The sequence below is a fragment of the Pelophylax lessonae genome (assembly GCF_965119305.1).
Source record: "Pelophylax lessonae genome assembly, chromosome: 3".
NCBI classification, from domain to species: domain Eukaryota; kingdom Metazoa; phylum Chordata; class Amphibia; order Anura; family Ranidae; genus Pelophylax; species Pelophylax lessonae.
In genome coordinates this window covers 570,020,661-570,047,055 of record NC_138770.1, presented here as the reverse complement: position 1 = coordinate 570,047,055, position 26,395 = coordinate 570,020,661, and the positions used below count along the sequence as shown (strand labels likewise).

General features: G+C 43.6%; 1 protein-coding gene across 1 annotated transcript in view; it reads left to right on the top strand.

Moving 5' to 3' along the window:
* Positions 1–780: 780 nt before the first annotated feature.
* FANCL (FA complementation group L) overlaps positions 781–26,395 on the top strand; it is a 158,573-nt gene continuing 132,958 nt past the window's right edge. Inside the window, exons 1-4 of the mRNA XM_082251229.1 lie at positions 781–957; positions 6,247–6,305; positions 11,609–11,669; positions 15,712–15,768. Of these exons, the coding sequence (XP_082107355.1) occupies positions 883–957; positions 6,247–6,305; positions 11,609–11,669; positions 15,712–15,768 (252 nt within the window). The 5' untranslated portion in view covers positions 781–882. The remainder of the gene's footprint in view (positions 958–6,246; positions 6,306–11,608; positions 11,670–15,711; positions 15,769–26,395) is intronic.

Sequence of the window (26,395 nt, the reverse complement as noted above, 5' to 3'; positions counted from 1 at the left end):
TACCTTAATTACTGAAGGCCCCTTTCACGACCTCAAAGTCACGCAATTTTTACAGCGTTTTTTGCCGCAAAGCAATGCCTATTACATTTTTCTGTTTGCGCCCCACCCCCCTCCCCCAAAAAAAAAAAATTGAGCACCAGCCACCACTGGCGACTTGAATAGACGTATGTCTTCAAAGTTGAACCCGAAGACGCACTGAGATGCGGCTTTGAAATCATACGATTTCCGATCAAGTCGCACAATTTCAAAGCTACTGTTCACATGAACTGGGGCTGATAGCAGTCCAGGCCAGCGGTTGCGTTTCAGTTTGTTCTGATGGTGGATAAGTCTTCCCCAATATGAGAATACAATGGCTCAGCGGGAGGATTCCCTCATCCACATCCAGTGAGCGGAGCGCCTCATGTTCTTTCATTCACCCTGCTGGAAATGATTGGTGTATGGGCGGCCTGTGTGTTCAGTTCTCCCATCTTTAGTGGAGGAAAGCTGTAATAAGAAGGGAGCTCCCGTAACACTTCCAGCGGCTAATGACCGAGCTGTGCGCCTGACATTGGAAACCTGTGCCCGGTGTCTCCCTCCTCGAATCTGCTACCGACCGCTATTAGAACATGTCAGAACTATTCTATACTGCCTTTCCTTCCGCAGCGCCAACATAGCGGCAAAAGAAGGAAGGCGCCGATTTCTGAATGAGAGCAGCCGCGCTGGGATTGGGAGGGATGTCTGTGAAAGGCGCGCTCTGATTGGTTAGCGGGTCACGTGCCTGCTCTGTGTGTGTGTCACGCTGCTTCCGGAAATATTGGTGTTGCTGTATACCTGTGTGGATGTATCGTCCCCTCCACCCATCCCGTGCTGTCAGTGGACGGATCCTGGAGTACACAGTGTACAATGCTGAGCCAGTGCCCGCTATTGATCCCCCAGGACCTGCACGGCCGGGTGTATGATGGATTCATCAGCGCCCAGGTATTGTATTCTATATAATACAGACACTGTTTTCTGTAATAGCTGGAGATTCTTTGTTACATTTTTGAATAAAGCGTGTGTAAATCTTAAAGTGGTAGTAAACCGCATTTAAAAAAAATAAAATAAAATAGGCATCGGGCAGTTTAGGTCATAATGTGCTAGTATGCAGAATAGTTCATATTCCCGTCGCACACCTTCCTGGATGTAGGTACATCAGTTGTGGGTGCTGCAGCCATCACCAGCTGGACGGTGGATCTTTCACAGATACCTACATATGCGCCAGTAGAGATGAGCTCAGGCGTGTTTGCATAGCTGCCAACATTTGAAAAAAAAAAAAAAAAAACTGTGGGCGGGGCATAACCGTACCCACGCTATTGGACAGGAACAGAGGCCACCCCCCCTGCCACAGTTCGTCCAATCACAGGGCGCTCCCGCCGGCCATCCTAAGCATGAAGAAGATCATGACGGCTGGACTCAGCGCAGGGAGATGAGATATAGGGAATAAAGGTCAGATAGCCTTCACTGGCCGGGACAAGTCCCGGGAGTGTAAATTAGCAGGGACAAGGTCCTATTTGGCGGGACTGTCCCGTCAAAAACGGGACAGTTGTCAGCTGATCCCGCCAGGCAGTCGACACTGCAATCCACTAATCACAGGGAGTGAGACATTTCCCCATCTGTCTTTTCCCAGAGAAAAACAGGTAGGACTCTCCTGCAAAGTTTGTTGAAATCCTGTACTTACTGTAGATCATCTAGAGGGGATTTTTTTCTCCCAACAAGAGTTTTCTCTTTAAATTCAGTAGATAACACTCAGATCTCCAGACAGAGTTCTGCTCTGAGCCAGAGCTGTGTAAATCTCAGGACTAAATGAACAGAAAAAACAATCAAGTGACAGTTCAATTCCTGCATGAAACGCGTCAGAACGTGAGCACACCGTCTCCGTGTTTACCCGACACGTCCACCTGCGCTTCCGGATCCAGCCGCTGACTACCGAGAGGGGCCGAGTTGAGCGGAGCGAGGAGGCTGCGTGGAGTGATGTCCGGTATCTACTAGCTTTATGCATGCTATTTATTGCTTTTATGTAAGCAGGATATACAGGGGGAAAGGGGGTGTATCTTTTTGTATTAAAGAGGAAGTAAACCCGTTTAAAAAATGTGAAAAAAAAAAAAAACCTGTAAAGAAAAAGGCATAATGAGCTAGTATGCATCGCATACTAGCTCATTATGAAGTACTTACCTAAAAATGAAGCCCCCTCAGTGCCGACAGGACGGTCGACTGTGCCCCAAAATGTTTTTGGGGGCACAGTGTTGCATGACATTTAAAGTGTGACAACGCTGAAAATTTGGCCTGGGCAGGAAGGGGGTTAAAGTGCCCTGTAGGCAAGTGGGTAAAGTGGAATACAGTAAACAATGGGGTACTTTGACGTAGTGGTGGGCTTGAGCACGATATGGCCATATGGTGGGACTAAATCCCCATTTTTATTTATGGATTGTCTTCATATTTGATCGTCATTTCTTTTTTAATATACATGTCGCTTGGTTCATAGCTGCACCAGCTTTAGAAATACATGTTCAGGGTTTGCTCCCCCAACTTTTTGCTTGTTTAATATGTATTCGGTCTGACCAGACTTCTGAGGTTGAACGAACACACACACACACACACACACACACACACACACACACACACACACACACACACACACACACACACACACACTCACTCACTCACTCACTCACTCACTCACTCACTCACTCACTCACTCACTCACTCTCACACACACACACACACCCCTGTACTCTATCAGTGTCTACTATCAAGTAGATATAGGAGGAGTCCCTTGTGGTGCATTAGCACATCTCTCCCAGCAAGGAGTGTTGTCTCCAAGGGTTAGAAGGGCTGGATTCATCTTTTTTTATGGATAGTGTAGGACCCACTGACAATGGGGTACTTTGACGTAGTGGTGGGCTTGAGCATGATATGGCCATATGATGGGACCAATCCCCATTTTTATTTATGGATTGTCTTCATATTTGATAGTCATTTCTTTTGCATGTGTGCGCAAAACCTTGGATTGCGAGCAACTTGGTCTGCGAGTGTTTTACAAGTTGAGCAACATTTTTTTGATAAATGTTAACTTGATAAATGAGCGAGGTCTTGCAATACAAGTTTCATGTCACAATGTGTATAAGGCTCTGTTTACACTGCCCTGACTTGGGATCCGACTTGTGAGACCCCAAGTTGCATGACTTGTCATTGTAATTTGTCAATGAGAACTTTCTTTATTAGCACTACTGAAGTTGCTCCGACTTTAGAGAAGGTTCCTGTACTACCAAGGCGACTTCTATCTGACTTGTGCCCATGGACTTTAATGGAAGTTGCCTCCAAGTTTGATCCTTATCTTAATTGATGTGGTTTGGATCCGAAATTACAGGAAGATTAACCAGACATTCCCTGAGGTTTTCCTGGCAAAGTCATGCCGACTTTCGGATCACGGCAGTGTGAACTGCCTCTCTTCTCTTTTATACTCCTTAGCTCCTGAAGTGCAGGTTAATTTATATTTTTACAGTACACTTTATACTGTATTTTGTATTGCTGCAACCATTTTTCTATGAATTAATGGTTGTGGAACGAAAAATCTGAGTTTCCATTATTTCCTATGGGGAAATTTGCTTTGATATACGAGTGCTTTAGATTACAAGCACGTTTCCGGAACAAATTATTCTTGCATTTCAAGGTTTTACTGTAGAAGGCAAAAAATGAAGACGAGGCATGCTCTTTATTGTACAATACACTTCTATAGTATGTCTCTTCTGCAATAACTTACACTTTGCGCTAATCAGTGCCTGAATGTACAACACAAATCAAATCAAATATTGTAATGTCAAAATTCCCATAAAGTGATTGTTCAAATTGATGAGAACACCATCCACCACCATGAAGAGTGATCAGATACCGTCACCAATGGATGAAAAGTGCCCTTACCGAATCCTATTGACCCCTCATTACAAAAGGTCAACAATTGCTTGTGACTTCAAATCTAGAAAAGCCTTTGTTCCATCCGTATAGGTCCTCCAATCGGGCTCCACACTCGCTTCAATTCCATAACATGGAGGTTACACAGAATATAAAAAGCGCCACATAGTATAACTTGTATAAAATGTATTACATAAAAGTAGCAATGTACTTACATTAACAAGAATAGTAAAATGCCTAAAATTATGTGTGTCAGCCCTACACACACAATAACCCGTCCTTCCGGGACTCGTGGGATTCATTGACGTCACCCGTCCTTCCGGGACTCGGATTCATTGACGTCACCCGTCCTTCCGGGACTCGTGGGATTCATTGACGTCAGCGCGCGTCGCTCCTCCCTACGCGTTTTATCATACGTTGACGTCGTCCGGGGGCGGAGGATGCACGGGGGTGCTAGTGTGTGGAGAGAAACTTTGGCTCTGCTGCAGTGCTGTGACAAGGTAATTTGGTGCTCAGGGTGAAAATGCCAAACTGGGCCACCCTATTCTTAAGCATTTTTTGTACATCATAAACTATACCTAAAATCCAGGCAATTTGGGTTTATGTTTCAGAGGCACAATAGAGTTTGCTGCACCCACAAAAATCCTACATGCTGAAATTTTAGCATCTTGCTCAGTCTGCCCAGGACTTCCATAGGAACTAAACAGAGCTCTAGGTTGTATATGACTTGAAGTCTTTTGCAGGAAAAGTGTGACCCCCATAAACACTAGCTGAGCATTTTTTTGCATGAAACAGTAACCATAGCAACTTATTTCCTGTACCTTATATCCAATACAATCCACTTCCACGCCCCCGCTGCTCTATCTCTCTGGCTTGGGAAAATCAATTTAGAGGGGCGGGCTGGAACAGACTTTCGGAGATAGCTCTGCCTGACAAGTAGTACAGTTTTCAGGCTTCTTGCACCCAGTCCAGGATTGCACATAGGGCGCAGTCCGCTCCCGTGCAGCTTTAGGCTCCATGTACACGGGATGCTGGAAATGGCCGTTTAGGAGCAGATGGGCGTTTTTTTTAGAAGCCCCTGAACCCATCTACATTTTATCTTATCTGTCCATGTACACCAGGTCTTTTGCGGTCGTTTGCGGGCAGTTGCGTTCAGGGAATTTTTTTAGAACGCAATTATTTGCGTTCGAACGTGTGTTTCCCGGCGTTTCAAACGCAAAAACGCGACCGAACGCGATGACCCGCGTTCGCGTTTTTCCATTTTAAAGGGGAATCATTGTTTTGACCTTTTGGAACGGTTCTAAACGCAAACACCCGCTAAACGCAGGTACAAACGCGACCGAACTGACGTTTCAAACGTCCTAAAAATTCCAGCATTCAAAGGGACTTTTAACAACGTCCCGTGTACATGGGCCCTTAGCTCCCTGGCCTGGGAATGACATCATCTTAGAGGGGCAGTACGGACGTTCTTCTCTCCAGTAGAGATAATTTGGCCTGACAAGCGGTACGGCTTTCAGGCTTCTTGTGCTGGCTGCAGAATCTGCTGCTCGGGCATAAAGTGTTAGGCATCAGGACAGATGGCAGACTTTAGCAGCATACGTGATAGCAATAGGCGTGCCAGTGGTAAGTGGGCTGGCGGAAGCCCAGGTGCCAGGACCCGGTTTCTGGTTGCCATGGCGACCTGGGGTTCGTCGAGCCCTGCTATGACTCATCCTTTCTCCCTTGCTGGCAAACTCTCTCGAGAGTGAGAAAGAGAAAGAGTTGTGCATGATGGCATTAGCCTAGGCTAATTACCAGACAAGAAAGAGGAAGTGGGCTGTATAAGGTATTTACTGGCAGGAAAAAAAATGCTTTACTATCCAAAGCTAAAACCACAAGGGCAAAGGATTTAATAGATGAAAAGATGAAAAAATGACTGTAGGTCCGCTTTAAAAAAATAAAAAAAGAGACATATCTTTTTTCATCAAGTTTTGTTGAAAAAAAATACATATTCCACTTACAATGTATTTTCGCTCTTTAGCAAATCCTCTATAAATACAAGCTCTATCCCCTTTCACTTTCTCATTCAGTAGAATTGTATATTGTGGATCGAGCTCTAACCTTTTTGAGCTTAATGCATTGTGGCATTGTGCACAATGATAAAATGTTCTACGGTAATACATACACATTTATGAATAGTATGTTTTCTTCACCTTTTGTACTTGTATTTATTATTGTTTATTTACAGATACAAAATGCTGCTTGCAACGCTCTATGTTCTATTTACAAGTTCGCTCGTTGTTTTTTTTTTTTTTTTCTTCCCCTCTTTTTTTACTACAGGACATGGACTTTCGGCTCAGGGTCATTTTGCCTTCAGATCTTCAGATGCGAAATGCAAGGTTTGTCACTCTGTTTTCAAATCAAATAATTATTTCCTTTAAAATAGTTGATTATAACAACTGATCAAAAATGCACATAAAAAATAGAATGAGAAGGTTGACTAGTAAAAGAAGGTTTACACTTGGAGAAATCTGTCGGCCAACAAATGCCTAAAGTGAACCTGTGCTTTGCCCATTGCTGACCCCAGGTGTCAGGACAGCATCTGACAACGTGTACATGGACCAATTTACAGAAAAGGGGGTTATTTATTTATTACAGGTACTTGTATAGTGCCATCCATTTACGCAGCACTGAACATATTTATTATACTTTCACGTCAGTCCCTGCCCTCAAGGAGCTTAGAATCGAAGGTCCCTAGCTCCCATTAATACATACACATACAAGTGCCAACTTAGGAGCCAGTTAACCTACCAGCATGTCTTTGGAGTGGGGGTTATTGCCAACCAGTTGCGTGTGCATGCACATTTGTAAGAGAATGCGAATTCATAGGGGTACATAGCACAGACCTATGGGCCTACAGGCACAGTCACACGTGCCTAATCCCAATCTTGGTGCCAGATGGCCTACTTAAAGTGGAGTTCCACCCATTTTTGGAACTTTAGATCTTTGTAATCCCCTTTAAAATGGCTTTTACCAATGGAAACTTTTTTTTTTTTTTTTGCTAGTAAATACCTTAATTTTGGCTTTATTCCTCCTCTCCTCACTTCCTGGTCCGATCGGCGATGACGTCATTCGGCGATCCGCAGTGTCTGCTGGGATGTATTCTACTTGCAGTAGCTGTATCTGTACTGAGCCGTGCCTGCCCCGCCTCCGCCCCGCCTCCTCTCATTGAATTGCATTGTATGAATGTATTAAGGCCGTTCTCTGCCCAGCCTCCGCCCCGCCTCCTCTCATTGAATTGCATTGTATGAATGTATTAAGGCTGTTCTCTGCCCAGCCTCCGCCCCGCCTCCTCTCATTGAGTTGTATTGAGAGGAGGCGGGGCGGAGGCTGGACAGAGAACAGCCTTAATACATTCATACAATGCAATTCAATGAGAGGAGGCGGGGCGGAGGCTGGGCAGAGAACGGCCTTAATACATTCATACAATGCAATTCAATGAGAGGAGGCGGGGCGGAGGCGGGGCAGGCACGGCTCAGTACAGATACAGCTACTGCAAGTAGAATACATCCCAGCAGACACTGCGGATCGCCGAATGACGTCATCGCCGATCGGACCAGGAAGTGAGGAGAGGAGGAATAAAGCCAAAATTAAGGTATTTACTAGCAAAAAAAAAAAGTTTCCATTGGTAAAAGCCATTTTAAAGGGGATTACAAAGATCTATGTATTCCAACCTATTAAAAATGGGTGGAACTCCGCTTTAAGGAACTCAAAACCCCATTTGTTCCGTATATCTACTTACCCGTTGCTGGCTCGGCCTGGACCTGGACTTGTTTCTGCTCTGACTTCCTGCTGTGACCTAACTTAATCCTGATCTTGTCTTTGTTTGCCTGATCATTGCTGACTTGGCCAGCCCCTGACTACGACTCAAATCTGATGACCTCTTTTGTGACCTTGGCCTGCTTCTGGACCACAAATCTGCCTTCTGTCTTGACTACTGTCTGCTTCCTTGGTTGCCGAACATTGTCTATTTCAGACTACACTTTCAGCCTATTGCCTATTTCAGACTACACTTTCAGCCTGTCGTGTGTTCCTGCCAGCTGCTGCCCTGTCTTCTTCGCCAGGATTTCTCCAAATGGTTCTGCCCCTTGATAAGCTTTCTGTCAGTTTGCACGCTCACCTCGCAGTCAAGCCTCCATGGACTTGACTTCTGGCACCTGTGCCACCCTGTGCACTCTCTTCCCCTGTTCTTCACTTTAGAGGTGTTTGGACCGTAAGTGTAAGGGAAGATCTCTTGTCATTTTGGTTTCTAAACCAGTACGTGGTAGGGGATTGAGTCACATTTTGATTCATACCTCTGCTGTTTTCTTTGTTTTGGTGGCAAGAAATATAGGAACGTTGAGTATGTATTGCTAACAGATACTATGGACAGACTGACTGAAGACTGAAGAATTTCTTAAAGATGTTGGGAGGCTTCTGCATCTGAATTCTGGCCAAATCTAACAGCTGCCTTCATGGCAAAATTCTTGAATACCTGGCTTAAATAATAAAACTGCTACCTAAAAGAAGTCACTCTGCTTCCCCAAGGAACAGATGCAGAGCAATAAACTTTCTAGCAGATGCTTCAGCAAAAGCTTTTATTATGTCAGCAAGAGCCAAAGGTCTTCCAAATGCAGCTTGTAAAGCATTGTGGCTAAGAGCCCAGGATGGTGAAACTGGCTCTACAATGATTGCACTTCCTTTTGAGGGGAACTAAGTATTTGTATCTGCTTTATGGGAAAAAATGGGAAAAGTTTCCTAAGGTAAGAGATATTTTTTACTTGCAAAAAGAAAATGCTTGTCCAAAAAATGTTTTGTGGTTACAGAAAGCAGAATAATGGCCAATATACACATCTGTGTCAAGGTCTTACCTTGCCTTCTTGTTGGCAGCCATCTTGGACATGTGCAGACGTCTGTCTCTTATATACTCTGTTTGCATCATCACTTGTCTGCTGCCTGGGCGTTGCTCAGTGGTGATGTTGCACACCTGACTATATAACCTGATGGCTTTCAGACCTTGTGTTTGTGCTCCAAGGTGCATCACTGCTCCAGTCCTCTGGTCAATGTGGTTTCTCCGTGCATGGCTTGGCTGACGACCTTCCTGGCTCTGGATTCCGCATCGGCAGACGACCCCGCATCAGACGACGACCCAGCTTCGGCAGACTACCCGCTTCTGGACTGTATCTCAGCTTGGATGACTATCTGTTCCTGGACTCAATCCTGACTTGGATGACTACCCGCTTCCGATCTTGACCCTAGCTGTTCTTGATTTTGCTCCTCTCTCTACTGTGCGATTATTATTGTTGCCTAAATAAATTGCTTTATTTTACTTTATCTTCGTGTGGGCTGGTTTCCTGGCACCCTGACAGTACGCAAGGGCCATGAATCCTGATGATGCAGGTGCTCCTAAGCTTCCCATGCTGGTTACCAGGCTCGATCAACAAGATCACCTTTTGGGTCAGTTCGCTCAGGCGTTGCAGATGTTGCTTGCATGCACAGCACACTTTGCTCCTGGTGCTGCTATGCCAGTGGTTTTACACCATATAAGTAGCAGCTTCACCAGGTATTTGGACTGTGCCACAGAAAAGGGGAATTCACAAATGTCCTCCTTTTCTTTTGCATTTTATATCTGCCTGGTTTTCAGCTTTAAATTAGCACTACAGATGTATAATTAGTTATAACTATATTGAGTGTTTATGACATTAGAACCCTGAATGTAAAGTGATAATAAAAGCTAAATCAATAATCAGCATCACTAGCATCTCAAATAAAGGTCTGTTGTTGAGATGCTAGTAAAAAGAAAAACTAAAGGAAACCTCTTACATCTTTCGTAACTATCCTTACAAAGGGATCAATTTGAAGCTGTGCTGTTACATTAAGCCTGTGTTACATAAGGTGAGTTTATGTTTACTCTAAAGCTGATGTGTGGGTAAAAACATTATTGGGGCATTGGCTAGATAACAAAAAGTTGTGTGCCCTACTGGTGGCTGCTGCTTCATTCTTGAAAAAGGTTACTTACATGCCGCCTCTGATATCCCTGCTGAAGCTCTGGCAGGTAAACTGACAGTCAGGGCCAGACAGTCAGCACCGCAATCTCACTAGGTCACTCGCTGAGCATCACATCTATTCAGAAAACCTTTCAAAGAATAAAAGGCATACTGTCATTGGACAAGGGTAGACTGTGATGTTCATATGCCCTTTGTCCAATTACAGTGCATCTTGCATTCTTTGAAAGGAGTACAAGACATTTTCTGAATGGAGGAACTCCATGTGATTTCTGTGCTCCAGCCCCCAACTGTCAGTTTCACTGCCTGCACCTCAGCAATTACATCACTGTCAGAGGCTGCATGTAACTAACTCTTTTCAATAAGGAAACAGCAACCAGTGGGTCACACATTATTCAAAATATCTTATTGGTACCTGGCTAATGCCCTAATAAAGTTTTTCCACACACTTCAGCTTTAAAGTGGTTCTAAAGGCTGAAGGTTTGGGTGTGCAGCTCCGACCAAAATACTCACCTGAACCCGATCCAGCAATGTGCACAAGAGTAGAAGCTCTCCCGTTTCTCTGCCTCATCATTGGCTGAGACACAGTCAGTCAGGAGAAAGCAGGGGGTAGGGCCAAGCCACGCTGTGTGTGCCTCATAGACACACAGAGGCGTTTCGGGAACGAGCACGCACGAGTGCTCCCAGAGCAAGTGGCTTGCTAGGAGGGCACTTCAACAGCGACCAGGAGTGCTAGCAGGGGACCCAAGAAGAGGGCTATTGGGACATGTTTGTTATATATATATATATATAAAAAAAAAAAAAAATTTGAACTTGTGTGAAGTCTCTGTTCACACTATGGTGTCCCGGATTGCGGACAGAATCGCCGCAATTCTGGCCTGCGATTCTGAATCGAGGCAAATTGCAGAGCGCCTTTGCAATCCCTGTTTTTTTCAATGGCACTCAAATCGCAGGTCGATTTTGCTGCGATTGTTGCCTGACGAATTGCAGTAAAATCGTGCAAAGAGAATCGCGGGACACTTGTCGCCCGGAGAAGTTCCTCTTCTTTTCGGCGACAGGTGTCCCCCGATTATGTTTGCAAAATTTTACTGCAAAATTTTTGAACCTTTACAAACAATAGGGCTCCGTTCACACTATGGTGTTCTGGATTGCGGGGCGAATCAACGCAAATCACGGGATGTCCTTGTGATCCTCGCTATTTTCAATGGCACTTTGCCGCGATTGTCGCCCGACAAACTTGTGCAAACAGAATTACGGGACACCTGTCGTTCACGATCCAGTACGCCATAGTGTGAACGGAGCCTAAGAATTAGCAGCATACATATATGTAAAGCCAGGCATCCTTCTTTGCATGCTATTTTAGGTAAGGGATACAAAGTAGTGACGCAAGAGGGTAAACATGACAGCCAAGAAACTAGCTTTTGCAAAATAGGAAGCAGCAATGGAGGCCCCCATATCTCACTTAGGAAAGGTTTCCTTTTATTTTCTCCTACATTGTCTTCATGCTGTCTTAGCTTGTTACAGATTCTTTTTCTTTTTCAGATTTCTTCTTTTCCATTATATTGTAGAAACATCTATCATATGTCCTAACAATAAGAACAATGTGGGAAACGGTTTAATTATTTAATTATTTCTAATTTGATGCTCTTTATTGATAGATTGGAATGCAGTTGGAAGTTAACAAAAGCTCTGCATGGATATCAGCATGTTATAAAACAGGTAATTTAAGTATGTTTGCTTCCCCCTTTTTTGCCTTACACATGATCTGTATTGTTACAAGCAATGCATGAGTGTAGCAACTCGCTGCACACTGATTTCATCATATAAAAAGTTTATTAGTAAGCTGATTAGCACATATCCACTGCCTGAATCCTTACCTTTTACCCGTTTCGCCCCTTATGCAGAGCTAAAGTCTTAGAGCTAGCCTTTTTGACCCAATTACATTGTTTAGAATTTTCAATTATCTACACACGAACCTTGGCTGATCAGCTAATTCTTCCATGGGATTATAGGTCTCTTAGTAAAAAGGTGTCATATGGGACTATTTGTTGGAGACACAGGGATTATGATATGAGGCAATTGATAACATGCTACAGAAACTGTTTTAGATCAATTGCCCACTGAGGCTTGTGAGTCTTTGAGAGATTAAGCACTGCATATCAGGGTAAAATGCGTAAGTGGCAGGGATTCAATGGGTGGATATGTGCTCATCGTCTGGCTAATAAACAGATTTTATATATGCTGATATCAGTGTTGCCTTGTTGGAGTTAATCTTACACAGCAGAAAAAGGTTAATTAGTGTAACCAGCATCCAGTAGCTTTGTATGGGAGTCTCTTTTTAGGGCTTGAACCAGTTTCAAATTGTTATTTTGTAATGTATCAATATGGCAGAGGGATGAAAGACAGAGGATCTAAACCATATCTTCACAATGCAGGTTGGGTAGCATATCCTTACTATTCTGCCTGTTGTTATCATTCTACCCTTAATAAATGGAGAAGTGTGTGTGAAGGTAGTTAGATTGGAGAGTAGAAGACTGATTTTTAGTACTCTCTGGATTTGTAGCCCTCATTAGAGATCTTGAATTTGGAGGTTCAGAGAGATATACGGGTGGGAAAGAATCTTCAAACCCTGACTACAGGGACTTTGGTCCTGAAGGGGTTAAACCGGGTGCATCAGAGTCCAGAAAAGGAAGACAGAGAACCTGTCTGTGAGGGGGAGAGCAGAACACACCTGAATGAGCAGGGTGGACTAGCTTGGACCTGAGCCCGGTTGCTGATCTGTGAAACCCTCCTCTTTGGGACTCCCAAAGCAGACGGGGACACCCCAAACCTCAGTAGGGGATGGGTATGATGGTGGTGAGACAACAGTTTTTTGTTTTTCCGTTTTTCTGTTGCACCAGCATTCTCGACTGTTTTGTGTGTGTTTGCTGAAGAAACCTTTTTTTATTTTTCTAGTTTGTTTGCAAGTCTAATTAAGACACTTTTATAAGCAGCTAGCGGTGATCCTGAGCTCCAATCTCACAATATATATAATTTATTTTAAACATTTTGCTTCAAGGACTCTAGTCCACTTGCCAGTTTGCAGTTTAAGGTTTTTTTCTGCCTGCTTTATACTTAGAAAGTTCCTTTTTTAAATCCTGTTTCCTATAGGGGTTCAGCATCACACGGGACAAAAAAAACCCCTCAAATAATTAATAGTCTGCTTGGACCTTCAGGCAGACTATATGGCCCCTTTCACATGGGGTAGACAGTGTTCAGATCAGCAAGTGATCTGTCAACTGATCCCCTGCTGATCAGAGCAGAGCCACCCATGTCCACTCAGTTTCTGAAGAGCGGACAGGAACAGTGCCCGCTTTGCTCTATTGGCGGCTGGGAGTAAACAGACTACACTGTCTGTTTATACCCAAATACCGTCCGAAACAATCTGCCTGGATGGAGGAAAACCGATCCTATTCTGTTTGTGTGTTGTTTTTTTTTGGCAGACTGGATCGAACCAAAGGTAGACAGGCATAAGTGGGCACAGGTAAATTTATACCCACTGGTGCATAGAGGTGAACGGACGGTCCGATCAGGTCTGCCTGAAAAACTGATAGGCAGGCCGGATCGGACCCTTTGTGTCAAGGGGCCTAAAAGTTTAGCCACCCGACTATGGAGTTCTCACTATCTGCTTCTGGGAGCACTGTCTACAGTCCCACTTACTGTATATCGTATCAGATGACAGTCTAAACAAGGTGCCTGTCTATAGGCTTGACAGTCCTACACACACACACAGTGCCTGTACACACCTGCTGTCTTCTGCAGTAAAACCCTAGTGAGGACAGAGTGCCTGCCTTACACCTGGTAAGGGACTGCCTTCATGCCAGGCCTAACATGTATCTCTATACCAGGACAGCCTGCTGTTAGTATATTTCTATAGCATTTTAGTTTATACAGTAGATCGGTCTCCAACAATTGCCCACTGTGTAAGTGAAGATGCAGGGCCATTTTTATGGGAGGATTGGGTGCTGCCTGGTGACACAATTGACACACAGCATTGATGTTTATGTGCTGTTCACAATTCCCTTATTACTATGGAATCCAAATGCCATTTTAAAGATCCCAAACTTGAAAAAACGCATCATTTCTTTTACTTTGCAGGGAAACCTTTGCACTAAAGTTCTTCACCACTAAATGACCTATGTCAATGTATCCAAATGGGCCTTGTACATTATTCTAAACATGCAATTCATATATTTTAGGCTGAAACTAAAACTCCATTTTAGTTTCTGTATTCTTTTTTCACAATCCATACGGGATCATAGTAATGGCCAACTCCATCCTCTGTGCTCTGCTCCAAGTAATCCCTCAGAGGCCTCCCCATTGTTATGTTAAGTTAATACATTTACCTTTCCCTGATGTTTCTGGCTGGTCACATGAACCAGAGTCTTTGTCTACTGATCTTCTCCATTAGTGTGTGATCTTCGGAGATGGAGAGAGCAGTTTCTGCATAAATCCACAATAAACGTGGGCCTGAGATCACACCCTGCATTCACAGTAATATTTTCAGTCTTGTGGGTTGAGTGACACTGGTTGGGAGTACTGCAGGGACAGCTGTAGATTAAAGGTAGGTATTGAAGCCTGAAACATTTATTTAAAATGAACATGTATTACAAAAAGAAAAGATTAGCCTGTAATTGGGCTTTAAAGCAAACCATTCTGGGCAAAGCATCAGGTTTACTTTAAACCCAACCTTTCCTCATCCAAAATGCACTTCTTTTCTTCAGGGCCGGTTCACATTATTGTGAGTGCGGCGATCGCATGTAATTCGGAGCGCACTGCTCCTTCATTACATGCGATCTGATGTGCGGATGCGAATTCAGCCATACACTTTGTATGGCTGAATTTGCACTGTATCCGCACCAAACTCGCACATGACCCTTTTTTTCAGCCGCATCAGGATCGGATCACACAGTGGTTCACACTCGTGCAATCCGATCCTGTGCGAACTGTCAGATCGCACTGCGATATGCGATCAAACTGGGGGTGTCGTTATCATTTAATTGACACCCCCTGCGTATCGCATATGGCAGTGTGAACTGCCAGATGTGCGTTTGCGATGCGGGAACAGGCTGCGAATTCGCAGCCTTCCCGCATGGCACAAGTGTGAACCGGCACTTACTCTGTTTGGCTGCTGGCAGCAAAGAGAATTGTTATAATGCCAAATGTAGAGAATCCCATGACTTATTCCAGATCACTGTACTGGGTCAGTCATAACACTTTGGTGCTGTCAGTAAAGGAGCACCAAATGCCCTGTGTAAGACTGGCCATACATTATACAATTTTCTTCCAGTTTTCTGTACAATTTTCTTTAGATTTACCTTCAACTATGTAATACAAAGGCCGGCCTTATAGGATACAATTGAACGTGTTGTTTTGATTTGACCTCATATTAAATGGGTTTTGGTAAATCTAACAGAAAATTGTACAGGATAATTGAACATGTATGGCCAGCATAAGTTAGGAGTTGAGCAGCAATTAACAACTTTTTCTGATCCTGGTGGGCAAATGGAGTGACAATGGAGGAAAGAAAAGAGAAGTGCCGTTGCGGATTGGGGGTTAAAGTGAAGCCCTACAAAAGCAAAGCTCATGTTAACTTTAAGTCTATTCTAGGTAATCTATTCATTAGGAGTTGACTTTGCATGACCCATTTCTGCATGACCCATTTTTGATGAAGAAAAAAAAAAAAGTAAAAGATAATAAAAGGTGATTTTTCTCTTTCTAGAGATTACAGCACAGTTCCGATCTAGCTAGCTTCATGGTGGAGCTCAAGTCTATATTGGTGAGTATTTATTTAAAGTGCTATTGGCTATGGTTACCTGACCATTGACACATCTGTATTTTTGACAGCAGACATTACATCCTTTCACAAAATTTTCTGTGATTTGTTTTATATAATGTAATCATAGTGATGCAAAATATTTGAGTCCTGCAAATATGAACACACACCTTTAGTAATGACAGCTGTGGATACATTACCCGTAACTTTTTACAAGTCTTTACAATAAATTCTTGACATGTCACAATGGTCCGCAACAAGATAATTGAACTGTATCTTTATCATTATAAAAACAGTTTTTGATCTCATCAAGTTACTGTGCCTCACAAAATCAGAGGTTCAGGGGAATATAAAACAGTGTGCTGTGTATATACAGTATAGCCAACCACTGAAAAAGCTGCTTGTAGTTTATCTAAATAAAATAGACAAATCAAAACCAATCAAGTCCTTCTTATTTCCTATTGCAAACTGACCACATTAGGCATGAGAGCACATCCATCTCAGCGTGGTCCGTTTTCTGGCTGTGGCACTGCCCGCCCGTCACAAGGAAGATCCGTGTACTGCTCTTATTTTGCTTCTTGTTGACACGCCTCTCTAAGCCCCATATGCAGCTAAAGACTGAGGTCATGTGATCACTTACAGTGCTTTGAAAAAGTATTCATACCCCTTGAAATTCATAATTTAAAAAACATTAATTTATATATTAATAATAATAATTAATAAAACATAATTGTGAAATGGAAGGAAAATGACAAATGGTTTTCACAATTTTTTTAAAAAGTGAAAAAAAGTGGCTTGCATTTATATTTAGCCCCCTTTACTCTGATACCCCTAACTAAAGTCTAGTGGAACCAATTGCCTTCAGAAGTCACCTAATTAGTAATTTAGAGTCCACATGTGTGTAATTTTAATCTTCGTATAAATACAGCTGCTCTGTGAAGCCCTCAGAGGTTTGTTAGAGAACCTTAGTGAACAAACCGCAACATGAAGGCTATGGAAAACACCAGACAAGTCAGGGATAAAGTTGTGGAGAAGTTTAAAGCAGGGTTGGGTTATAAAATATATATATATATATATATATATATATATATATATATATATATATATATATCTCTTTTAAGCTTTGAACATCTCACGGAGCACCTTTCAATCCATCATCCGAAAAATGGAAAGAGTATGGCACAACTGCAAACCAACCAAGACATGGCCGTCCACCTGAACTGACAGGCCTGGGCAAGGAGAGCATTAATCAGAGAGGCAGCCAAGAGGCCCATGGTAACTCTGGAGGTGCTGGAGAGATAGATTCACAGCTCACGTGGGAGAATCTGTCCATTGGACAACTATTAGTCGTGCATGCCACAAATCTGGCCTTTTATGGAGTGGCAAAAAGAAAGCCGTTGTTGAAAGCAAGCCATAAGAAGTCCCGTTTGCAGATGGTGAGAAGCCATGTGGGGAACACAGCAAACGTGGAAGAAGGTGCGCTGGTCAGATGAGACCAAAATTGATCTTTTTAACCTAAAAGCAAAATGCTATGTGTGACTCAAAACTAACACTGCACATTACACTGAACACACTGAACACACCATCCCTACTGTGAAATGTGGTGGCACCATCATGTTCTGGGGATACTTTTCTTCAGAAGGGGCAGGGAAGCTTGTCAAAGTTGATAGGAAGATGGATGGAGCCAAATACAGGGCAATCCAAGAAGAAAACCTGTTGAGACTGAAAGTTCACCTTCCAGCAGGAGAACGACCTTAAACATAAAGCCAGAGCTACAATGGAATGGTTTAAATTAAAGCATATTCATGTGTTAGAATGGCTCAGTCAAAGTCCAGACCTAAATCCAATTGAGAATCTGTGGCAAGACTTGAAAATTGCTGTTCGCAGATGCTCTCCATCCAATCTGACAGAACTTGAGCTTTTTTGAAAAGAAGAATGGGCAAAATTTCACTCTCTGGGTGTGCAGAGCTGGTAGAGACATACCCAAAAGATTTGCAGCTGTAATTGCAGCGAAAGGTGGTTCTACAAAGTATTAACTCAGGGGGGCTGAATACAAATGCACGCCACACTTTTCAAATATCTGTAAAAAATTTTGAAAACAATTTTATCATTTTCCTTCCCCTCCATAATTATGTGCCACTTTGTGTTGGTCTATCACGTAAAATCCAAAGAAAATACATTTAACGCTTTTGGTTGTAACATGAAAAAATGTGGAAAATTTCAAGGGGTATGAATACTTTTTCAAGGCTCTGTATAACAGAAACAAATGTGTTTGTGTGTATGTTGTGTTTTTTTTTTGTTTTTTTTTTTTTTTTGTTTTTTTTACTTTATACACAAACATGTTTTGTCTTGCATTTTTATTTTGAACTGAATAGGTTGTTTTACCAGGTAAGGGCTCATATATACTTTAACCACTTGCCTACTAGGTACTTTTACCCCCTTCCTTTCCAGGCCAATTTTCAGCTTTCAGTGCTGTCACACTTTGAATGATAATTGCGTGTTCATGCAACTATACCCATATAACTTTTATTATATATTTTTTTCAGACAAATAGAGCTTTCTTTTGGTAGTATTTATTCATCACTGGGTTTTTTTTTTTTTCTGCTACACAAACAAAAAAAGACAGAAAAATGTTGGTAGAAAAAAAAAACCAAAACTTTTCATAGTTTGTTATAAAATTTTTAAAACAAGTAATTTTTCTCCTTAAAGCGGAATTCCGGGCACAAAAACGATATTTTTTTTTTTGTGCCCCTCCGCTAGGTAGACCTCACCCGAAAAGGAATTGGATAGTTATTTTTTTTTTTTGTTTACTTACCTTGTAATTGGAGATCGAAGATACTCACCTCAGAGTACTTCCTCCCTCGGAGCCGCGGCTCACCCCGTCACTTCCTGTCTCGCTATGATTCCTGGGAGCTGAACGTCATAGCTCCCAGGAATCAATGCGACGGCACCGGCCTCGCTCGTCATTTCCGGGCGACGCCGCATTCCCCTGCTAAACAGCTTCTGGGCATGCCCAGAAGCTGTGGAGGAATGCAGCGTCGCACCGGAAGTGACGAGAGGGGCCGGTGCGGCCCATTCTGGGACAAGAAGACGCGGAAGAAGACACAGAAGAGGACCGCGCCGGCTTCAGCTGCCCACAAGAAAGATGGAAACGCTGTGGAAGAATATAAGTAAGTATTTCTTCTAAAAGGTAAGTGCGAACCGGGACGGATCAGAGGCTAGCCATTGTGGAATGTGCTAGCCCTGACTGTCCCGGGGGTATGTTTATTGAAAAATGACTTCTGTGCCCGGAACTCCGCTTTAAATGATGTGCGCTGATGAGGATGCACTGATAGGTGACACTAAGGAGGAGGCACTGATCAGGCTGCACTGACAATCAGGACACTGATAATCAGTGCCCTGATTATCTGTGCCGATGTCCCTTTATGTCCCGTTTATCTGCTTCCTTTTTCTCTCAGCGTGAGGGGAAAAAAAGCCAATAACTGGCTTATGTTTACATCTTGTGATCAGCTGATATTGGACACAGCTGATCATGTGGTAAAGGGCCGCTGTGATCAGCAGAGTCCAAAGGACTAGGCGATCACAGAGCGCGCTGCACCATGCACGCCTTCCCGTCGAACTAAGCCAGCGCTGTAGCCGTATTTGGGCTATAGCACGGGAAGGAAAAAATATGTAAAGAAGTTACAAAAGTCCGCTAATATGTGAACAAGAGAACAAAAATGTCCATAAATAAAAAATCGAATGAAATGTCCATAAATAAAAAAATCATATGAATCAACAATTTGAAAAAAAGTCTTTTTCATCCAGAGAGAGGTGTTCCCAAGGTGATAAGTGCAGGAAAACCAACTGATGAATGATGGGTGATATGAAATAGGTGAATTAACCTCTTACCAAAAAGCAATCCATAAACGTGACTTTAAACAAAAATACAATCTTGTGATGACACTCAGTGATGTAAATGGACTCTTACCACAACTGAGAGAGAATAGAGCCGCCCCGGAAGTCTCCATTACTAAGCCTTTTAATGAAAGAGATCAGCAGCGTGGCTCCAGCTCCAATCCCAGAAGCCGACTTATCAGTAGAAACGCATCGGGGGGAGCCAGCCGTTTTGCTGCATGTCTCGGATCGCACTGCAGGCGACCGTGACTTTTGATTGAGTATTCGCTGTCTACCACTTTGGATGTATGTAAGTGTTTTTTACCTTTACTTATTTAATAAACCGTGGGTAATGCACTATTAGTCCCTTCCTCTTTTATTGCGGTCTCCGTGTTGGCATCCCTACCTCTGGAAGCCTCTAGACCCCCATAACTGGGAAGCTCTGTTGATCCATCCATCCCACTTGAGATTCCATCGTATCTGGCTGATCTTTTGGATTCCTTGGTACCACAGTACATGCTCCATTCTTTCTCAGTTGTGGTAAGAGTCCATTCACATCACTGGGTGTCATCACAAGATTGTATTTTTGTTTAAAGTCACGTTTATGGATTGCTTTTTGGTAAGAGGTTAATTCACCTATTCCATATCACCCATCATTCATCAGTTGGTTTTCCTGCACATATCACCTTGGGAACACCTCTCTCTGGATGAAAAATACTTTATTTCAAATTGTTGATTCATTTGATTTTTTTATTTATGGACATTTCATTTGATTTTTTATTTATGGACATTTTTGTTCTCTTGTTCACATATTAGCGCACTTTTGTAGCTTCGTTACATATTTTTTCCATTTTATATTCATCACAGTGCTGCTTTTACATTTATTCACATTGGTTCGCGCACCTTTTTCTCCATTATTACTATAGCACGGGAAGGAAGTAGTCAAAGAATCCAATACAGTAAATCAGGGCTCTACTTACTCTCTAAACAAATGACCAGTTACTCTCCTTCTGTTGGTATCAGCGGCAGGAGTTTGCCTCTGTTGATGGTGTCATTGGGAGAAATTGTGCCCCATCCTTGGTATCAGTGGGTGGAATAGTGCCCCTTTGTGTCAGTGGGAGGAATAGTGTCCCATTATTGTTGTCAGTGGCTGGAATTTTGCCCCTGTTGATGGTGTCATTGGGAGGTATTGTGCCCCATCCTTGGTGTCAGTTGGAGGAATAGTGCCCCATTGTTGGTGTCAGTGGGAGGAATAGTCCCCCAAGGGCCGAATAAAGTCAGGCAAAGGGCCACAGTTTGGAGACCACTGCAGTAAATATTTATAATCAAGCCATAGTAATAATAAAGTTGTATGCAATAAAGTGCTTAAGACAATCAAATATTCAGTGTTAATCCTTTACCGGACATTACACCCAGTCCTCACACTTCCCCAAATGTCCAGGAGTTGAGTGTGTTTCAACCAGAATGTACCAAGGTCACTGATTGCTCTTGCGCTGCTCCTACAGATGTCTAGAAATGACAAAACCTGTAGGGTAGAGTCGGTAATGTTCCTATGTTCTGGTTGGAATGCACTCTACTGCCAGAAGATCAGGGGTGTGTGTGTGTATTTGGTGCTGGGATAATGCCTTTAAGTGTACACTGAACATCTGTTTTTATTGCTTTTATTAATAAAGCATATTGCACCATCTGCACCTTCCTCTCGTATGTTTTAATTACCTGAAATTTGATGGGGAGTCCTGAAGAAGCAAAGTTGTTTTGTGAAATCTATATTATTCTGAAGATTAGGAAAAGTACCCAATGACCCTTTGTTTAAAGGTTATATTCTGGTTTTGGTGAGTTTGGTGAGTGTTGGATTTCGGTCAATACATGTCATAGGTGGCCCTGTTCGAATCCACTAGATTGACAAAAGTAGATTTCTTTTTTTTTTCTTTCTTTTGCCAAAGGAGCTGAAATGAAAATTTTCAGCCAAACAGATGCAGGCACTGATCGAGCATTCTGACAGCCACCTAAAGCTAACAACAGGGATTAATAACCTCTAAAGATTTATGAAGGAAAGCAATCTAGACGGTTATGGGCAATGTTCAAAGAGGGTTTTAATTGGGTGGCTGTGAGTCACATTTTATCTTTAAGTAAAAAGCATATTTTGGTAGATCATATATAGGAGGATATTGGAGCTGTAGATTGTTACACTGATAATTTTATACTTGGAATTGATTATTGCTATGCACAACAATGAATTCACACATGTGCTAAGGGCTGGATTGGGGAGATTTACTAATAATGGAACACACAGGATCTGGTGCAGCTGTGCGTAGTAACCAATCAGCTTCTAACTTTAGCTTGTTCAATTAAGCTTTCACAATCAAACCTGGAAGCTGATTGGTTTCTATGCAGAGCTGTTCCAGTATTAGTAAATCTCCCTGATATTTGATTTTAGCATTTTTTCAACTTTTAATATACACCTTTTATCTTCACTATTATTGCTTGTATATTGTTAATACATTATTAGTAGTTTTTTTTTTTTTTTTTATGATAAATATTTAATATTCAAGCTACTACAATAAGTGTCTGTCTTTAGCACCGTGCAATATTTATCCTAGGAGAATGGTCTCATTTGAATCTAGTACAAACAGGAGGTAGTAAAGTTGTTATTCTTTCCTCCCCCGGTGATAACTCACTCAGGCTGTTTAGACACCTCTTGAGCCCCTGTTCACATCGGGGCGATTTGATATGTCAAACTGCATGCCAAATCACAGCCTATTGCCGACAACAGCACCATCCGAATCGGTGTGACGACAACTTTGCAGCGCCGCACTGATTTCCAAAAGTAGTTCCTGCACTACTTTTGGCGACTTTGGGGGCAATTTCAATAGACATCTGTACATGAACCTTCACGGATATCTTTAAAATGGCCCCGAACTCGCAATAAAATGCGGGTTTGAAATCATGCGAGAATGTGAGGGCTGAAGCTGTTTGTCACAATGGAGGAGATTTAATAAAATCTGAGAGTGCAAAATCTGGTGCAGCTCTGCATAGAAACCAGTCAGCTTTCAGGTTTATTGTCAAAGCTTAATTTAACAAGCTGAAGTTAGAAGCTGATTGGCTACCATGCACAGCTGCACCAGTTTTAGTAAATCTGCCCCAGCATGTAAAGGAGATGCACTGCTCAAGAGGGCCGAATTCAGACACCCCGAAAATCAAAGTGAAAAAATGATGCAGCAGGCTAGTCCATTTTGCTGCTCTCAAAAGCAACTCAAAATTGTACCCAGTAGTTTGTATGGCCCCCACTTGCTTGTATGCATGAATGACAACATCGGGGGATGCTCCTAATGAGACAGATGGTTTCCTGGGGTATTTCCTCCCAGACCTGGACCAGGGCATCACTAAGCTCCTGAACAGACTAAGGTGCAACCTGGTGGCGTCGGATGGACCAAAATATTATTTCCGAAATGTGTTCTATTGGATTTAGATCAGACGAGCATGGGGGCCATTCAACGGTACAGGGTTCGTACGGTCATGAAAATCCTGGAAAAGTCATGGGATTTTGACATGACACTTTCCAGGACTGGAAAAGTCCTGGAAAATGGGAAAACTTACTAAGTTTTGGAAAAGTCATGGAATTGTGTTGTGCAACTATTTATTTTTGTCTCGGGGCCCCCTGTATTCTGTGGGAGCGGGGACAGTAAGTGGGACTATTTTCTGTGTTTCGAGTTTAGGCGGATTAATCTGCCGCAGCGCACAGCTGAAGCCTGATCACTGGTCTCTTCAATATGAATAGACCGTGACAGGCTCAGAACTCTGCGGCAGATTGATCCGCTGAAACTGAAACTAAGAAATCGTGGCTATACTGTCCCGCTCTCAGGGACGTACCAGCGGGGGGGGGGGTGCGTGCACTGGGGGGTGTCAGGCCGGTGTCCGCGGGGCCGCCCGCATCTCCGCACTGGGGGGGGGGGGGTGTCAGGCCGGTGTCCATCGGGCTTCCTGCATCTGTGTGAAGAAGGCAGCGGCAGAAGGAATGTCAGTGAGGAATGTCAGGAATGTCAGTGAGGAATGTCAGTGAGGAATGTCAGTGAGGAATGTCAGGGAGGAATGTCAGTGAGGAATGTCAGGAATGTCAGTGAGGAATGTCAGGAATGTCAGTGAGGAATGTCAGTGAGGAATGTCAGGAATGTCAGTGAGGAATGTCAGGAATGTCAGTGAGGAATATCAGGAATGTCAGTGTGGAATGTCAGTGTGGAATGTCAGTGTGGAATGTCAGTGTGGAATGTCAGTGTGGAATGTCAGGAATGTCAGTGTGGAATGTCAGTGTGGAATGTCAGTCAGGAATGTCAGTGAGGAATGTCAGGAATGTCAGTGTGGAATGTCAGGAATGTCAGTCAGGAATGTCAGGAATGTCAGTCAGGAATGTCAGTGTGGAATGTCAGTGAGGAATGTCAGTGAGGAGTCTATTGTGGAATGTCAGTGAGGAATGTCAGTGAGGAGTCTATTGTGGAATGTCAGTGAGGAGTCTCCTGTGCTGGATAGGAGGGGGATGGGATGGGACAGCTGCATAGAGAGGAATTGAACTTTCATATTCCTCATGTCACTGAATGTTGTTTCTCCTCCTCTCAGAAGCTGCACTAGGAATATGGAAAGTTAAATTCCTCTATATGCAGCTGTCCCATCCCCCTCCTATACAACTTCCTTTGCTGGCCCCCCTAAGTGCTCTTTTAGCCCCCTCCGTGCTCTTAGTCTGGCTCCCCCAGTGATCTCCCCCCCCCCTGGCTCCCCCTCAGTGATTTCCTGTCCCCCCCCCCCAGACAGTGCTCTCCAGTTCCCCCCCTCCCCCTGTGCTCTACATCCCCCCTGGTTTTCCCTGCCTGCCCCCCCCGTGCTCTCCGCTCCCCTGCGCCTTCCAACCCCCCTGCAAGCCTCTAACCACCTCATGTATTATGTCCGCAGCCTCTAACCATCTCCTGTACCATGTCCACAGCCTCTAACTACCTCCTGTACCATGTCCGCAGCCTTTGACCACCTCCTGTACCATGTCCACAGCCTCTAACCATCTCTTCTATCATGTCCGTAATCTCTGACCATCTCTTGTCTTTTATCATGTCTGCAGTCTCTGAGGGGGTCTGGAGAGGAGTCAAAAGTGGGAGTGCTGTCGGGATGGGGATCACAGGAGAAGTCAGACGTGTGGACTGGGGAGAGGAAACTACAGGATAAAACCAGAGCATGGTGCACCTAAGAGGAGGTCAGTGACAGTGCTGCCCGGCCAGTCTGAGGGGGGGGGTCACTGATTTAAGGGGGCACTGTTATAAAGGTTCCTCCTTGTATCAGGACCCCCCCCCCCTCCCTTCCTTAGTGCATTCACTCTGTGGAAAGTGGTCTTTGGTCACCAGAGTCCCCCCCTACATCAGAGTTCTCAGCTTTTTCACCCGTGCGCTCGAAGTGACACCAGCTCCCAGCTGCGGCAGTGGTGCTTCCATCTCATCCACTGTAAAACAAGGGACCGTTTTTAGTCGCGCTGTATCCAGAAATGAAACCCTAACTGCAGAGGTATTGTACACTACAAAGATTGTCATTTATTTTAGTAAAAATATGCTGGGTGTGACGGATTTTCTTCTTATTTAACATGTATACATAGACATTTCATGAAACTTTAGGTCATGAATATTTACGTGAAGTCATGGAAAAGTCATGGAAAAGTCATGGAATTTTATTGGTTAAAATGTGTATGAACCCTGACGGTATCAATGCCTTCATCCTCCAGGAACTGGCTGCATTCTCTCGCCACATGAGGTCGGGCATTGTTGTGCACCAGGAGGAACCCAGGACACACTGCATGAGTGTAGGACCTTACAATGGGTCCAAAAATTTCATCCACATGGCAGTCGGGGTGCTGTTGTGTAGCCTGTAGAGGTCTGTGCATGGATATGCTTCTCCAGACCATCACTGATCACCACCAAACTGGTCATGCTGAATGATGTTACAAGCAGCATAACCTTTTCCACAGCTTCTCCAGACCCTTTCACGTCTGTCACATGTTCTCAGGGTGAACCTGCTCTCATCTGTGAAAAGCACAGGGAGCAAGTGGTGGACCTGCCAATTCTGGTGTTCAATGGCAAATGCCAATCAAGTTCCACAGTGCCGGGCAGTTAGCACAGGGCTCAGTAGAGGACGTTGGGCCCTCAGGCCACCCTCATGGAGTCTGTTTCTGATTGTTTGGTCAGAGACATTCACACCAGTGACGTGCTGGAGGTCATTTTGTAGCGCTCTGTCAGTACTCATCCTTCTCCTCCTTGCATAAAAGAGCATATACTGGTACTGATGATGGGTTAGGGACCTTCTATGGCCCTGTCCAGCACTCATAGAGTAACTGGAATCTCCTCCATGCTCTTGAGACTGTGCTGGGAGACACAGCAAACCTTCTGACAATGGCATGTATTGATGTGCCACCCTGGAGGAGTTGGATTGCCTGTGCAACCTCTATAGGGTACAGGTATGGTCTCATGCTACCAGTATTGACACAGACCCTAGCCAAATGCAAAACTAGTCAGAAAAGGCGAGGAAGGGAGAAAAAAAATGGTCAATGGCCTCCACTTGTAAAACCATTCCTGTTTTTTGGAGGCTGTCTCATTATCGCTGCCCATCTAATGCACCTGTTAATTTAATTAACACCAAAGCAGCTGAAACTTGATTAACGACCTCCTCTGCTACTTAACTGACCAGATCAATATCCCAGGAGTTTAATTGACTTAATGCTACACTCTGA